Source organism: Phyllostomus discolor, chromosome 14, assembly GCF_004126475.2.
Source record: "Phyllostomus discolor isolate MPI-MPIP mPhyDis1 chromosome 14, mPhyDis1.pri.v3, whole genome shotgun sequence".
NCBI classification, from domain to species: domain Eukaryota; kingdom Metazoa; phylum Chordata; class Mammalia; order Chiroptera; family Phyllostomidae; genus Phyllostomus; species Phyllostomus discolor.
Genome location: NC_040916.2, coordinates 36,123,840 through 36,140,091, shown reverse-complemented (window position 1 = coordinate 36,140,091; position 16,252 = coordinate 36,123,840). Strand labels below are relative to the sequence as shown.

The 16,252-nt window shown below is 63.6% G+C and overlaps 1 protein-coding gene across 2 annotated transcripts; it reads left to right on the top strand.

The window, feature by feature from the left end:
* The first annotated feature begins 5,899 nt into the window (after positions 1 to 5,899).
* EPS8L3 (EPS8 like 3) lies at positions 5,900 to 15,935 on the top strand. 2 transcript variants are annotated; one of them, XM_036015332.1, is made up of 18 exons: positions 5,900 to 5,957; positions 6,142 to 6,206; positions 7,904 to 8,062; positions 8,349 to 8,498; positions 8,602 to 8,657; positions 8,993 to 9,132; positions 9,214 to 9,329; positions 9,537 to 9,660; positions 9,745 to 9,806; positions 10,049 to 10,123; positions 10,429 to 10,577; positions 13,010 to 13,091; positions 13,295 to 13,329; positions 13,814 to 13,907; positions 14,111 to 14,239; positions 14,492 to 14,565; positions 15,077 to 15,209; positions 15,469 to 15,935. In XM_036015332.1, the coding sequence occupies exons 1-18, from the start codon at positions 5,927 to 5,929 to the stop codon at positions 15,478 to 15,480; spliced, it is 1,686 nt and encodes a 561-aa protein (XP_035871225.1). In that variant the 5' UTR covers positions 5,900 to 5,926; the 3' UTR covers positions 15,481 to 15,935. The 2 variants fall into 2 exon arrangements, with proteins under 2 accessions (XP_035871225.1, XP_035871224.1); XM_036015331.1 differs by lacking the exons at positions 5,900 to 5,957; positions 6,142 to 6,206 and having other exon boundaries at positions 7,857 to 8,062; positions 8,990 to 9,132.
* The last annotated feature ends 317 nt before the right edge of the window (positions 15,936 to 16,252 follow it).

Sequence of the window (16,252 nt, the reverse complement as noted above, 5' to 3'; positions counted from 1 at the left end):
GGAGGGCCTCCAGACTCGGATCAGCAGGCCAGGCTCACTCTGGGAGCCCCGAGAGGCTGTCTGCCCTGGGCTCTCCACCGCTGAACGCACCAGGCACAGCATCCACTCGAGGTCGGAGTTGGGGGGCCTGGGCTCCTGGCCTCCGTCACTGCCGGGTTTCAGAGCAGAGCGTGGCAGGACACCAGAGGGACGCTGCCCGTCTGCGACACAGGCTGACCCAGGGGCCTGAGGCGGGAGGGCCTTCCGGACACAAGCAGGCCTCTCTCCGGGAGGAGCGGAGCCCAGCCCCGGCTCCCTCGCCGCCCTCCACGGACGCAGACCTCTCCTTCCTGCCACCAGCCAGGGCCTGCCGTGGAGCTTCCCAGAGGCCCAGGCCGGCCTCCTGGGCGCCGGGGCCTGCCCCTCCAGCCCACTCCTCAGCACCGAGGACCGGCAAGTAGCAGGGCCCTCGGGGGAGGCAGGACACGGCCCGTCCTTGTCACACCTTGGTGAAAACCGTTCAGTGGCCCCACCCTCTGCCAGGTGAGAAGGACAAACAAATCCCCTGTCGCCTGCCACCGCCTGCCCGACACACACACACACACGCACACACAGAGCTCGCCCTCTGGCCACGCCCAGCCTCTCAGCGTGCCTTTCCCCGCCCACCCAGCAGCGCGTCTCCTGCTCCGCCTGGCCTCCCCTCCCCACTTCATCCCTCGGTTGGACTCCTACTCTTGATCTTTAAGAGCTGGCCCCAGCACTCCCTCCTCCGGGAAGCCTTCCCTGATGCCCCCAGCTGGGTATGGCTTTTCGTACCTGGGATGTCGCAGTTCACAGGGTCTTCTCTAGACTGCGGCTCCTCAGGGACCCTCGTCTGATGGTGACAAGCCCCTCAGTGGGACGCTCGCAATAAAGGAGGGACGTGTGTACCAGCCGTCTGGGGGCCAAGGGCCAGCCAGAGTCTTCACCCATCCTGGGGGCGGGGGGGGGGAGGCTTCCCGAGGAAGCCGAGCTTACAGGTAGACAGGACAGCATCTCGGGTGTTTCCCTCGAGCGAGGAAGGGCTGGCCAAGCCGGGCAGAGAGAACAGCAGGCGCCCGGGCACTGAGGCAGGACTGCCCTGGGAACCTCAGGTCCTTCTCTAGGCTGCGGTGGAGTTCAAGGGGCAGGTGTGCAGGGAGATAAGGCGGGCTCCGAGGCAGGAGCCGAGAGTTCACGGAGCCCCCATTCCATTCCGTGGCAGGTCGGGGGAGGTCCTCAAGGCGTTTGAATATGATGAGTAAATGCAGGCCTCTCATCATCTACTCATTCCCCCAGGCCATGGTCTAGTGCAAACCAATACCGAGGGGGCCCAAGTCCCAGTTACCAAAGCATGTGGTACTGAAGCTTTCACAAGGAATTCCTTCTAAATCCTTTGCAATCTAACCCTGGGGCTTCTAGATTTCCTGGAGTTACTAAGAATGTATCCAGTAAATGGCAAGTATCTTCAAAGTTTTGGTGGATACATATCTAATGGATGTGTGCATTGGTGATGGGTTCTAGGAGGAGGGGTGATCAGATTTCCAGTTCGGGAAGAGCCCCCTGCCTTCAGGAAGGGGGGGGACCAATAGGAAAGAGAGTGGAGGCAGGGTGGCGGGGAGGCTGCCCGCGGGCAGTCACAGACAGAGGGTCTGAGCCCAGGCGGGAGCAGTGGGGGCTGAGGGAGGACTCAGGGATGGTCCCGGCCCCCTACTTGGATGTTTGGCTGGGTGTTGATGCCTTTGCTGAGCTGGGAATGTGGAGAGGGAGGCTGGGTTGTTTAGAGGAAGATACTGAACTCCAGTTGAATTCTAAGGTGTCTCCTAGCAATGAGCATGGTGCCTGGCAGACAGGAAGCTCTTGATATATAGCTGTGGAGTGAGTGAATGAGTGGATGAATGAGTCAGTGAATGAGTGAGTGAATGAGAGAGGGAGGGAATGAATGAGTGAGTCAGGGAGTGAATGAGATCTCACAGCCTTGTAGCCTCACAATTCAAGGAGATGACCTCTGTCCTCACTTCCCTCCCCCTCCACCGGAAGGAGTCCTGGCTCCTGGGGCCCCAGCCCAGAGGACTGTGCCAAAGCAGTGCTCTGGCACCTGGACCTTTCTGTACGTAGCAGCATCAGTTATGGCCCCCAAATCCCCCGGCAGGGGTATAAAGGAGTCTCCATCCCCCTTTCTGCCCCTCCCCCTGGGCGTGGCTTTGTTCCAGCAGCGTTGCACGGTGCCTAGCACTGAGATACCCCAGGCCCAGCCCCTGCTGCAGATGCCGTGGCCCTTGAGTCCCGCCCAAAGCCTCCCCGCACACCTCCGCCAGGGCCACGCCCCCGCCCCGCCCCGCCCTCTTCTGCGCCATTGATCGGACTGGGGAGGGGTTGCGGGAAGGACGGGGCCTGACCGGAGTTGGGCAGGGATGAGGTCTTGGCTGGGCCCTGGGCCTGGCCGGGGCCAGGATAGGTGGGTGGGAGGGGCGGGGGCGCACAACAAAGGGACAGGCTGTTCTGTCCCAATAGAAGCTGAAGGACCAGGAGGCTGAGACCCACAGAACAGAACCCCAAGGGGTTGGGAGGGCTGGTTCCCACGAGGCCATGGCCCAGGGCTCGACCCCTAGGCACCTGGTGTCTGGGCCTCTCGGACAGCTTTGTGAGGGACTCTGGCAGGCGGGGGAGGCCGCTGGCAGGCGGGGAAGGCCCCTGGCCAGGATCCAACCCTGGGACTCCAGGGACTCCAGCCTTTCAGGACCTTAAGGGCTGGAGGCGGGGTGGAGAGGTCTCCTGGGACGGCCCGGGGGAAGCCAAGGGGTGAGGGGTGAGGATGCAGGCTGGGCTCCAGAGCACAGGATGCCCCATCACAGCCCCTCACACGACCCGGGGCTCTGACCCTCTGCCCACAGGACCCGTGGCCACGCTGGCATCTCTGTCGTCCCCTCTCCCTCCGGCCTCCCTCCCGCGGTTTCAGGTCTGATGTCCTGGCTCCTTGTTGGACTTCGAGTCCCGGAGGGCCGGCGGCCTGGCCCACCCTGGGTACCGAGGGGAGCTTTTAAATAAAACAAAGCATGGGGACTGGGCAGGTTCGTGAAGAGAGACGGAGGCAGGCCTCAGTTCCCCATCTTTGCTGAAGCCAGCCAGCCATGGACCCTGGTCGGGGTCCCGGGGCATGGGGCGGGGTGGGGAGGTGAGACAGCAGAGGAGCGAGAGCGGGGCGGGCGGTGGGTCCCTGCTGGGTGGGAGGGGCCAGGAGAAAGGGCAGAACGAGGTAGGCTGTACCTGCGGGAACGCTCAGCCCTCCAGGTCATGCCCCCAGGGGTCCCCGCGCCCAGCCCCCATCTGCTCTCAGGGAGGAGCACCCGTGTCCTGCTCCCAGGGCGCACTCGACCACACACCCACGTGATCACGCACCCACACGTGCAGCACAGGCCCGGGGTGCCCCTCCGGCCCCCGTCCCCTGACCGCAGAGGCCAGACTGCCCTGGGCCGTGGGCGCCCTCCCCGTCTAGTGGCTGATGCTGACCCGGGGCCACCGGAGAGGCACCTGAAGGAGACGGGCAGGAGCCACACGCTAACGCCAGAGGCAAGCAGAGGAAGCTGGGAGGCAGGGTCAACCTCGGGACACCTGCCGGCGTACACGGGGCCACAGGGCCAGACTCCATCCAGCGTCAGGCAGATGGTGGCCTGTGAGGCCTCCCCACCTGCCAGGGTCCAAAGAGCGTGGGCGGGGCTGCCACGGCCTCACCACCGGGAGGCCCGCCTGCTGGGCCGGGCCGGGCCACCTCCCACGGCGCCTCTGCCTGAGCGCTGGCAGAGAAGACGCCGACCCCACCGCCGGCAGCGCCAGATCGCCAGCCCGACACCAGCCCCCTCGGGGGACCAGCCGCCGAGCCTCTCTGGCAGCCAGGTGAGGCCTGGGCTTCATCCCCAAGGGGGCCCTGAGAGCTGCAGGCACTCGGGGTTGTGAGGGGCGGGGAGGGGGTGGCAGCTCAGCGGCTACCCGGGCCAGGGTCTCTGGCCCACTCCCAGATGCCCCAAGGAAGAGCGGCCCAAGAAGGGTGAGGGGCGCGACCAGGGGCGGCCGTGCTGGGAAGAAGGGAAGGGAGCCGGCGCTCCGGAGGGTTTCCCAGGGGCCGTGGGGAGGACACACCTTCCCTGCGCCAAGCGCCTAACCTCAGGGGTAAGTGGGGCGAACTGCAGGGGCGTGCCGGGCCAAAGCCAGCCGCCTCCCCTCCTGTGGTTGGGACCTCAAGCAGCAGAAGCGGCAGCGGGGACCCACGGGGACCCACAGGGACCGCCCCAGCGAGGGGACGGGTTGGGGGTGGTGTTGACCCTAGTGGAGCTTACTTTCTCCTCTTTCTCTTCTGCATCTACAAGCAGGAAATGTTGTCACGGGGAGAAAGGGAGGGGCTGGGGACGGGGGAGCAGGCTTCCAGCACCCCTCGGCCTAGGAGAGGAAAGGGGAGCCCGCGAGCAAGGAGCTTGGGGACCCAGAGCCTCCCCTGACAATCCCTTCCCTGTTCGCTAGCAGCCGACTGCCCCACACTGAGTCACCGTATTTCCCTATAAATAACTCCCAATAAACCAGGGTGTGCGCTGCTCTCTTACACTTTGCCCAGGGTACTCCAGGGTTTCTGCATGACGTAGGCATACCTCGCAGATGCACGGACACCTCAGTCAAACAGCCTGTGCCCTTGACCTCTGCCTGGTCCCGCCCCACATGAGCACACACACACACACACACACACACACGTGTGCGCTCCCACCCGTTTCAGCATCTCCGTCCCCCGGGCCCCTCTGTGCCAGGAAGGCGCTGGGGAGACCGCGGGGCCCTGCAAGCCTGTCCTCGGGAGCTCGCAGCCCGGTGACAGAGGCGCACGTGCAGACAACGGCAGCACGGAGCGGGCAGCCAGACAGGGCCGGGTCTGTTCTCTGTTAAATACCCGCTTGTGGCCTCGGGCCCATTGCCCCCTTTGAGCCTTGGTGCCCGCATCTGGTAGATGGGATGAGGAAAGCACCATTGGTGAGGATGCTCTGAGAGTTAAACGAGCTGCCGGAGGTAAAGTCCAGAGAACAGTGCTGGGCACAAGGAAGCACTTATGAGCGGTGGTGACAATTCAGTGACATAATGTTCACTGGGGCCTTGGCACCAGGCTCCCAGCGCTGACTGGGGGACTGATGCTGTCAGGAACAGACAAGGTACCAGGTGGCACCAGGAGGGCACTCTGGGCAGGGTGGGGTGGGGTAGTCAAGGAAGGCTTCATGGAGGAGGTGATCCTTGGGCTGGAATGTAGGTAGGGGTGAGTGTGAGGGGCTCCGGGCAGAGGGGTCAGGGCGTGGAAAGACACAGAGACCGGAGACTTGGCGAGACACTCGAGGGAGTGCAGATCGTTGACACAGGCTCCATGTGTGTGTGCGTGTGCACACACACCCCCTCCTGAGCGGATCCCCAGCCTAAGAGCCAACACTGACCTCCCCCAGTTTGCAGGATCGAAACGGGCTCAGGCAGAGGCTCGCTTTGGCGGGAAGGCTGTGGACCCTGATGCCTGGCTGCAGAAGCTGGGTGCAGCCCCGCCCTCTGGCATCTTGCACCCTCAGGCCCAGCACGGGATCTGGTCTCAGGTCCCCGTCCACCCAGCTTTCCTGGGCCCATCAGAATGTGCTTCACTGACCAAATAAGGGGGGCCGGAGCCTGCCTTGGGGCCTGCCTGCTGGGCCTAGCCCCACGGAGGTCCTCGGAGGAGGGCGCGGCCAGAGGCAGCTCCGGAGAGGCCCCTGGAGCTGGGGCTCTGAGTCTGGTCGCGGAGGCCCCAGGTGAGACCCTGGCCCAGGCCCCAGGCCAGGTCAGGGACAAGGTGAAGGAGTGGCAGCTCCTCTCCCCAGCTGACGGCTGTCCCTTTGGTTCCATTCGGGTTCCAGGAAGTCACCCCAGCAGCGCCGCCATGGCCCGGCCCAGCAGCAAAGCCATTTACAGTAAGCTCTCCCTCCAGGCTGCTCTCGCTGGCCCTCCCTGAGTTTCCTGGACCCCGTCCTCTGGCCTGTCTCTGCCCGTGCTGCCCACCCGCTGCCCGTGCTGCCCCCTGCCCCGCCTTTGCCTCTGTCTCTGTCTCACCCGGCTCTCCCGCCCTGGCCCCCACCCTCGCACCGTCCCCTGCAGTGCAGCGGAAGGAGTACTCGAACAGCCTCAGCTCCGAGCCCACCTCCCTGCAGCACAGGGTGGAGGTGAGTTTCCTGATTCCACCCAAGGTTTCCTGGGTGCCCAGCGCCTTGCCCAAGACCCAACGTCCCACGAATCCCCGCCTGGGAAGGCAGCAGCCTGCCCAGCCAGATCAGGGAGTGGGGCTCAGGTCCAGTGAGCCCAATAGAGCGTCCGAGCGCTGAGTGCTGGGGAGGCGCAGGCAGCTGGGAATCTGCTGGGGAGGCGCAGGCAGCTGGGAATCAGCAGGGCCGCAGGGCGGGAGCTTGAATGGGCAGCTGTTCTGTCCCCGGGCAGGGACAAGCTGAGGACTGAGCGGCCAGGAGGCACGTGCAACCACCCCCACCACACCCTCCGGTCCCCAGGAAACTGCTCTTTGCCCTGGGGCTGGCCGGGCTGGCTGGGGGGAGAAAGGAGTGTGTGAGGTCATTGGTCCCCACAAGGAAGGTGTCTGGGCAGGGGCTGCTGGAGGCTCCGGCCCTGCCTGGGAGGAGGACAGTGGCGCTGTGACATCCAGTTGCCTGAAGGGCTGTATGCGCAACCAATACAGCACAGACTGGAAGGACACAGTGGGGAGCACAGGTCCCTGGTCGGGCCAAAGAAGCGTCCCCGTGTAAACCGCCCCAGGGCGGCAGCAGGCTCAGGGCTGCTCCCCAGAAAGAAGAGGGAGGAACATGGGGTGATGGTCTGGAGGTTCCACAGGGCAGCAGAGGTGGGCTTCCCCAGCCAGCTGCGCCAGGACTGGGGGTCCTGGGCTCCATGGCGGGCGTGGGAGTTGGGCAGTGGCTTCGTGTAGAGTGAGGGGAGGCACGTCCGGGCTGCCAGGGATGCCAGGGTGCTGGCCTGTGATGTCAGGGCCCGCCCCCCCCCCCGCCCCGAACAGGCCGGCAACCGCTCCAGGGGAGGAGCGGGGCCCGTGCAGGAAGCAGGGCAGTGGGATGGGGCAGTGGGACGGGGCAAGAGGCAGATGGGGCTCCCCCAGCAAGGGCCTGCAGGGGACCGCAGGCTTCATGCCTGCAGGCCTGTGACATGTGAAGGCTGCATTAGGATGAGACAGGGAGGGGTCTCCAGGAGGGAGAATGACAGCGAAAGCCTGTGGGAGGATCAGCCCCAGCTGCGCGAGGGGCCCCAGGGGAGACCACACTGGGCAAGAATCAGGGAGAAGGCGGGACGGGGCCTTCCTCCCCAGGGACACCGGCCGCCAGCCAGGCGCTGGATGAGCCCCTGCAGGGAACGGGGCGGGAGGGCCAGCCTGAGCAAAGGCGTGCAGACAGGAATGCTGGGTCTGTGCCAAGGGCCAGGCTAGGGGAGGAGGTTCCCAAAGGAGCAGAGGGAGCCAGGGATGGAATGTGAGGGTCCTACGTCCCCCCCTGCAGGGGTTCCCACTTCCTTTGTTGCGTGCTGGGAGCCCACGCCCGCCCCAACCCAGCCCATTCAGCTGGCCTGGACTGTTAAAGGCCCTGTCCTTTCTCCAGGACCCCACACCCCCTTATGCAGCCCATCAGCCCCCGGCTCCGGCTCCGGGGCCTTGTCCTCGCCAGCTTCTGGCGCTCTCATGAGCCCTGGGAGACTGCTTTATGGGACTGCCCGGGGCTGTCCCCATGGGAGGCGGGCCCCTGTCCTCCTCCTCTGCTGCCCTGCCCCCACCCTCTCCACTGCCCCCCCACACTGTGATCCCCCTCCCGGGCTGCTCCCAGCCCCAAGCCGCCTCCTCTTCCCGCAGCACCTGATGACGTGCAAGCTGGGCACTCAGGGCGTCCGGGACCCCAGCGACGCCGTGAAGAAGCTGCAGGAGGTGGACGCTCAGGGCCGGGTGTGGAGCCAGAACCTGCTCCTGCAGGTCCGGGACGGCTGGCTCCAGCTGCTGGACATCGAGACCAAGGTCAGCCCTCCTGCCGCCCCCTGCCATGGGTCACGGGTCACCCAGGCTGTGGGAGAGCAAGCCCCGGCACAAACCCCACGCCTCCACGCCCCGAACGCAGTGGCCCCTCCCGTGTGCAGCACCCAGCTGGGCCCGGGAAGGGGCCGGGCGCAGAGGCCCAGGGGCCGGGGGCGTGGGCGCTCAGCCCCAGGCCACTGGTGGGCTAGGCCGGGCAACCCAGGTCGGGAATTCCCAGGAACCGCCCTGGCTGTCAGTGACCTCACGGTGGCTGTCCCACCTGGCCCAGGAGGAGCTGGACTCGTACCGCCTGGACAGCATCCAGGCCGTGGACGTGGCTCCCAGTTCCTGCTCTTATGACAACGTCCTGGCCGTCACCGTGCGGGAGCCGGGCCCACTGGGCAGCAGCACTCTGCTCTTCCAGTGCCAGGAAGTGGGGGTGAGCGGCCTGGGTGGGCCGAGGGGGAGTGGGGTAGGGCCCAGGGACAGTCACCCCTCCCCAAGCACACCCATGCAGCCTGCCCAGCTGCCGCTTCCCGCAGGCGCAGCGACTGAGGACCAGCCTGCAGAAGGTCCTGGAGGAGGAGCGGGAGGGCAGGTAGGCAGTCTCTGCCTGGGCCACCTGCAGGGTCTCTGAGTGTGGGCCTGGGTGGGCCAAACCCCAGCCCACACCTGGGGGAGCCCAGGAACCCCGGGCCTGGAGCTGGGGCGGGGCCAGGCCGGAGGCAAGGGCGTGAGGAAGGGGCTGCGGCCGGCCCGAGAACAGTGGAGGCTGTCCCAGGAGCCTGACCTGGGCCTGCGAGGGCTCAGAGGCAGGCTGACAAGGCAGGGTGGAGTCGGGAAGGTTCAGGGTGGAGGCCTGGAGAGAAGTGTGGGCAGAGCCTCTGTCCCCAAAACACTGTCAGACCTGTGTCCCCACCCTGTGCGCAGCAGACCCCCGTTGGGAGCCCTTCACCAAGGCCAGGACAGATGGCGGGGGGCTCCTCAAGAAAGGCCACTCCCCAAGGAGCAGGCCCCCGCCCAGGAGCGGGGGTTCCCTCCCGAACAGCCCCCCTGGATGGCCAAAGAGCACAGTGAGTCTGGAGTGTGGGGACCCGTGGGAGGAGGAGGTTTAGACCAAAGATCAAAGAGGCCACGGTCCCCTTCCGCTGCAGACACACAGCCATCCCCGAGGCCCCTGTCACGACACTCCAGTGCCCGAGAACCAAGGACCATCCCGCCGCCTCCTCCAAGGCGGCCCCCGTCCCTCCAGGACCCAGCAAGGGACCAGGTAACTGCACAGCGGCTGGGCCAGCCAAGCTCTCTGAGGCCGGAGGGAGGGAGGACTCGAACTCTTCCATTCCCCCAGGGAAACTGGGTCCCGGGACGGCCAGGCCAGGCCCTGGGCTGAGGGGGGACAGGGCGGCTCGGCAGGGGCAGGGGTGGCTGTTCCGGGGGCCGAACCGTCCTCGCGAGGCCAACGCTGTCTGTGGTCCAGGAGGTGCTGAACCACATCCTGGCGGACATCGAGCTGTTTGTGGGACAGCTGAAGGAGGCGGAGGCGAACGCCACTCTGAAGAAGAAGACTGTACTGGGGAAGAAAAAAGACAAGAATCGGGGGGGTGAGTGCTGAGGGCCAAGGGAGAGGAATTGGGGCGGTCTGGGGGGGAGTCTGCAACCCGCCGCCTTCTCCCCTCCCCCCACAGGGGTGACACAGGCGCAGTACATCGAATGCTTCCAGAAGTTCAAATACAGCTTCAACCTCCTGGTGTGTGGCCCCCACAAGTCCCCCAGTCCTTCCTCACGCCACCGCCCCCAGCAACCCCTCCTCCCTGGGCTCACGGGCATCCCGGTTTCTCCAGCTTCTCCCCCTGAACCTCCCCTCCCACTCTGAGGACTTTGGCAGAGTGCCAGGCTCCCAGCCACGGCCCAGAACCATCACAAGCCCTGGGGTCCTGGTGCAGGTGGGGTGGGATGGAGGGTGGTGATGGCAGCCCCCTGTGTCCCCAGGGCAAGCTGGCCAACTACCTGCAGAACCCAAGTCCTGACCATTTGCTGCATCTCCTCTTCAACACTCTGAACTTGGTGAGCGGGGGAGGGCGGGATGGTAAGGAGCTCAGGCTGAAGTGCAGACAAAGCAGAGGCCAGGGTGGCAGGCAGAGAGTGGAGGGAGGTGGGGGGTCTGCTCCCCCAGCACACCCTCCTCGGCCCCAAGACCCCATCCCCACTGCGTACAGCACCCCCCAGCAGACTCCAGGGGCTGGGGTCAGAGCCACGGCCACCAGGCCTCTGAGGGAGCCGGCGGGGGGAGGAGCAGAAGGTGGCACCGGGGGACTCCGGGCGGGCCCTGGGGGGACCAAGGCTTCCCGACACCTCTGTCCTTCCTCTAGGTCCTGACCAAGTGCCCTGAGCGTGGCCTCGCAGCGCAGGTGACCTCGCCCCTCCTCACCCCCGAAGCCGTGGACCTGATGCAGCTCTGTCTCAGCCCACCCGAAAGTGACCTCTGGAAGAGCCTGGGCGTGGCCTGGACCACCAGCTGGTGAGTGGAGACGAGGCCAGATGGAACTGGGGGGGCATAGGGCCGGGCGCTGGGTGGGGCTAGCTGCCACAAGCCAGAAACCTCCCCAAACACGGAGTTCCCAAGCCTTTATCACACTCTGTACGAACAATTTCTTCTTAAAACCACCTCTCACCGTCACCCAGCACTGACGGGGAGGCGTTATCTCAGAAAAAAAAGAACAATTCTTCCCAAGAAAGGAGCGTTGGCAACCTCCCACTAGAATATTTTCTCATTCTGGTCACGGAGAAAGTGAAAACTTTGTCTCAATCGGGCCCAGCATTTAAGAATCCCTGACGTAAGGAAGAGATGCTGCAGATGTAACTCCAGTAAGACTTGGCGACCAGCTGGCCGAGGAGTTAAGATCAAAAGGGAGACAGCGAGATGGGCAGTTGGACCGCAAGGCCAAACCGATGACAGCCATGGGAGTGGAGGACAAACCAGCATGGAGGTGCTGAGCTGAGGTGCCCATGGAACATGCCACGGAGACAGGGTGGCCCGGCCCTCAGGGGGGGCCGCCGACCTGGCTGTGTGGGGTTGAGAGCAATCAGTCTGGGGATGATGCCTGGCGCCCCCTAGAGGCGAGCGCGGCAGCGGGGCAGCCCTGAGATGCACCCTAACAAGCAAGGTGGCTCCCTCCTGTCCCGTGGGAGAAGGGAAACTCCTACACGTGGCTGGAGGAAGGAAAAGGGGTTAAGGAAGCAAAGGGAAATGCCTGAGAGTTCAAAGAAGAAACAAAAAAGTAGACACATAAAAACCAAGAGAGAAGAGGGTGTCGGAGAGAGATGCCCACCAGGAGCTAAGGCACCTGTTCATTCTAGTGCATTGCTAGTGGGCGGTTCTTTTCACTTCAGCCCCATCCAAAGACGTAAGTTATGATTCAGCGTAGTCTAGCTTTTTAGTTGTGATAGACTACACCTGAGATAAGATTTACCACTTGAACTTTTTTTTTAAACGACTTTATTTTGCAAGTATCTTTCATTCCTGTGAATTCAGGGTTGTTGTTGTTTTTAGAAGATTTTGTTGATTTATTTTTGGGAAAAGAGGAAGGGAGGGAGAAAGAGAGGGAGAGAAGTATCAACGTGTGGTTGTCTCTCATGTGACCCCTACTGGGGACCTGGCCGGCAACCCAGGCATGTGCCCTGACTGGGAATCAAACCGGCGATCCTTTGGTTGGCAGTCCAACACTCAGTCCACTGAGCCACACCAGCCAGGGCCACTTGGATGTTTTTAAGAGTGTAATTCAATGGCATTAAATACTTCATGGTAGGCAACCATCACCACGGCCCATCTGTAGAACTTTTCCATCACCCCAGACAGGAAAAAAAAAAATTCAACAATTACAAAACTCTGTGCTGACCCTCCCTCTCCCCAGCCCCGGTGATCTGAGCCCATTTATCAGTTTTGATAAAAAAAAAATTAGGTCAGATTTACCCTAAAATGTTTTCTAATTGCCTAAAATAACAACAACAAAAATTAGTGAACAAATGAATTGAAAGGCAAAAATACAGAAAACAGACCTAAAGAGGATGTAAAAACCCTCAAAAGAGTCGAATTTCAGACCAATTTCATGTAGGTGATTGGACCGCAGGCAAAGCTACCCAAAGCCATGAACAAGGCTACACGCTGCGGCCCGGAAGGGTGGGAACCACACACGCCACTGGGTGTGGCGATCGGGACTTCGGGGGAACTGGGCCCAGCAGAGCAGGGGCAGCGGTGGACGCCACGTGGCCAGGAGGGGTGAAAGGACCCTCGGAGAGAAAATGTAGGCGGGGCACACAGACACATCCCCCCAAAATCTGGCAAAGAAGAGGTCACAGAAAGACAGCTTGAAGCAGAAGGTAACGGAATAGCACTGTCAAGGGAAGACATGAGCGTGTTTTTAGGGTGAAGAGAGGAACCATTTAAAAAGATTCAAAAGAGGAAACGATTTATTTGATCCCACTGAATATTTATTAGCTGCTGCCTACGTGCCCTCCGCTGCACTCAGAATAACAGCTGTCCAGAAGCTCCATATCGCAGGCATGTGAGGGGTCGTGTGCAGTACAGCGTGAGAGGAGCAGTGACCCAGGGTGGCCCAAGTGCAGTGACAGGGCAGGAGAGGGAACGGCCACCCTTGTCCCCTCCGCTGTAATTCGCACCTCCAGTCAGGGCAACCAGGTGCCCAGCGTGTTCTCATGGAGCTGGTCCAGCTGCACCCCAGGGGCAGAGGTGACGCCGGCCACACAGCCCCGCGCTCTGGTGTCTGTTCACGCCCCGCCCTCTGCTCCGTTGGGGGTGTCCTGGGGCCTTTCGTCTGCGTGTGTGGGCCACGTCCTCCACAACCTAGAAGACCCCAAAGCGGGGCTCTGTCTACTCCTCCGTCCCACACCCCACACCGGCACAGGCTGGACTCAGCTTGGGTCTCTCCCCAGGGACAACTGGACAGGCAAGGAGCCCCCACCCTACCAACCCACATTCTCTGATGGTTGGCAGATTCCAGGACCTTCCAACCAGGTAAGGGGGAGCTGAGCGCAGAGCCTCACTCAAAGCCCTGGTCTCTGGCTACTTTCTGCCTTCTCCGTCCAAACCACGGTCACACGGCCCCTGGCGCCCAGACCTAGGTGGTGGGCAGGCAGGGGAGGGTCTATGGCCTGAGGCCAGCTCCCCACCCCCAGGCCAGCTGGCCCTGTCCCTGCTCACTCTGTTCTGCCCCACAGGCGCCTTCAGGATACCAGGACTCCACCTCCTTCCAGTAAGCCCGGGCCCGGTCGGGACTGTGTGGTTGTGAGGAGCGGGGAGCCAGACTCAGCCCGCAGGCCTTGTGTTTGCCACCTGCGCTCTCATCCCCCTTCCGGCGACACTACCCACGCGTGCCTCTGGTCTCCCGGAGCGCAGAGGAGAGCTCAGGTGTAGGAAAGCCCGCAGCTGGGAGGGCCTTCAGAAACCAGCCCCAGTGCAGACTCCGGCGGCCTGCAGGAAACCCCAGCCGGAGCCCGGCCTCCCACGGCCCTGCCGTTACACTGTGGAGACCTAACAGTCGCCTCCAGACCCCAGGCGGCACTGTCTGGGGCTCTGGGGTGGGGACACGGCTCGGTTTCTCAGGCCCATCCTGACTCTGTCTCTCGGGGAGGTGGGGACAGTATTAGGCCAGGGAGCACCCCATACTTGGCTCCAGAGGAGACACACAACCGTGGCCCTCAGTCTGGGGACCCCAACCTTGTGCCCTTCACCCCTAGACCTGTCAGCCAAGCCCCGAGAATGCAAGTCGTACATGAGTTTGAAGCTAGGAACCCCAAGGAGCTGACGGTGGTCCAGGGAGAGGTGGTGGAGGTGAGGCGGGGGCTTTAGCCTAGAAGAGGAGGTGGGAGCTGGTGGGAGCTACAGGCAGCCTGGGGTGAGGGGGGCAGGGGGGCTGCTGGGGGGCATGGCCTAGGGAGGGAGAAAGTGGGGGAGGGTCGGGAGGGAGGAAGCCCTGTGGGGGAGGGGAGGCTGGCTGGACAGAGGCTCTTGTGACCGAGGGTGGCTCCTGGCAGGTTCTGGACGACAGCAAGCAGTGGTGGCTGGTGAAGAATAAGACAGGAGGGAGCGGCTACATCCCCAGCAACGTCCTGGAACCCCTGGAGTCGGGGGGCCCCAGGAGCCAGAGCCAGCAGCCCCCTTGGGTAAGGCCTAGCCTAGACCACCCAGAAGCTCTGAGGCCTGAGTCGGGGTGGGGGCGGGGGAGCCCACGGCAGCGCAGGAGGCAGCCCCGGGTTGATTTCATCCGCATGTCATGTGCTCACTGTGTGCCACTGAGCCTGGTCCCGGCCAGACAGGGGCACCATGGAGCAGTCCAGGGAAGGGACCCCGATGGTAGGGGCTGTGAGGGGCTCTGAGAGGGGATGGCCTCTGACCCCCATGCCCCCCGACTCTAGACTCCAGTGCTTCGACTCAGCTCCAGGCCCGAGGAGGTCAGAGCCTGGCTGCAGGCAGAGAACTTCTCCACGTTGTGAGTGCCTCAGCCACGGGGCGGGCGGGGGATGGGGCGGCTGTAAGGGTTCAGACTGTAACCAAGGAAACTCAGAGCCCCAGAGCATACAGCCTGACCCATACCCGTACTCAACACACAGCACACACGACAGCCCCACAGCCACTGCCCTGCCCCAGCGCTGCCGCTGCCGAGTTAGCAGGAGGGCCGAGTTCGAGCCCCCGTCAGAGCGCTGAGCGGGCAGCCCTGGCCGTGGGGGAGGCAGCGGGACCCCGGGGACTCAGGAAGAACCTCGGCTGCCACCCCCACCCCCACAGGATCCTCTCCCAGAGCACCTCCCCCTGCCCGTCCAGGAGTTCTGAAAATGGTTTAAGCCAAAATGCACATTTTCCTCCTTCACCTTCAGATGCCCTGCTCCCTGAATTCCCCCGTCACCCCAGCCTGCGGGCCCAAACAGCCCCTTCTCTGCCCAAAGACTCGGGCCCGAGTCCTTTGGCCCCACCACCGACTGCTCCTCTGTTTCCGTCCCCAGCACGGTGAAGACCTTGGGGTCCCTGATGGGGTCCCAGCTGCTGCACATCAGGCCGGGGGAGCTGCAGATGCTGTGTCCACAGGAGGCCCCTCGGGTCCTGGCGCGGCTGGAGGCCGTCAGGAGGACGCTGGGGGTGAGGGTGCCCTGGGGTCCTCACTCCCAGTGGAAATTGGGGTGCTCCCTGGGAGACCGTGAGAAGAGCGGGGGACGAGCTGGCAGGCACAGCCCCGGGGCAGGACTGAATGTGACCGGTACTGGGCACAGGCCGCTCGGTCCCCCAGGGGCCTGACTTCAGGCGTGCAGCCATGCCTGGAGGCTCCAAGCTGCATGTCAGCCTGAGCGCTGGGGTCTTCTTCCCTGGCCCGGCCTCACCGCGATCCTTCTTTCCTCAGATAACCCCGTAGGCACCAACGCAGACCTCTCCAAGACCAAGGCCTTCTCGCAGCAGCAAGACGGAGGACGCCCTGAGAACTCCTCTTCCAGGTCCCCAGTCCGCAGCCAGCCCCACACCCCACTCCCACAGCAAGGAGGACAGGCAAGCCCCGCGGTCGGGCGAGTGGTGTCCCCCCTGGCTGTGCTAGGAGCCCTCTCCAGCTACCATCTATTTATTGTCTCTGTCCTAAGCCCGGAGCACTCGTGGCTGGAGTCGGCAGGGTTCTGTTCAGTCCATCTCCTCCCCAATAAACGCATCTTCATCGGCTGTGCCTCCCCTGCAGCTTCTTCTGGGCCGGATGGGGGCCCGAGGCGGGGAGGCGGGAGGAGATGGCACACGGGGCATGACCCAGCGGCAGCCCTGCCTCCCTCCCTGGCCCAGGCCGAGCGTGAGTGGGAGTCCCCACGCCACCGGGGACGGAGAAGCAGGATTGGATGACCATGGCCCAGGCTCCGCTTACCTTCTTTCAAAACGAACTCCCAGGTGACGGCTGTGCTCACTGTCTTTGCCCCGCTGTGTACACTGTGTACACGTCTCCCAGTAGGCTCCCCAGCACCCAGCAGAGCCGGGGGCACGACCCTTCACAGGAGCAGGCTGCTGCCAGGGGTCAGTTTTGAGCAGCCGCACTGGCTGATGGTCCGGAGATGCACTAATAGGCTTGCCAGGTGCTCTATTTGGCAACTTCTTCTTCTGATACAACTTCTGTCCCCTCCTGTTGGGTGAGCCAACCTTGAGCTTCCTCC

Coding starts and splice junctions, on each gene's coding strand:
- EPS8L3 (XM_036015332.1), top strand. CDS start 5,927: ATGGCCCGGCCCAGCAGCAAAGCCATTTACA. Junction 9,661..9,744: donor AAAAGACAAGAATCGGGGGG/GTGAGTGCTGAG, acceptor CTCCCCCCACAG/GGGTGACACAGGCGCAGTAC. Junction 13,908..14,110: donor TCCAGGGAGAGGTGGTGGAG/GTGAGGCGGGGG, acceptor GGCTCCTGGCAG/GTTCTGGACGACAGCAAGCA.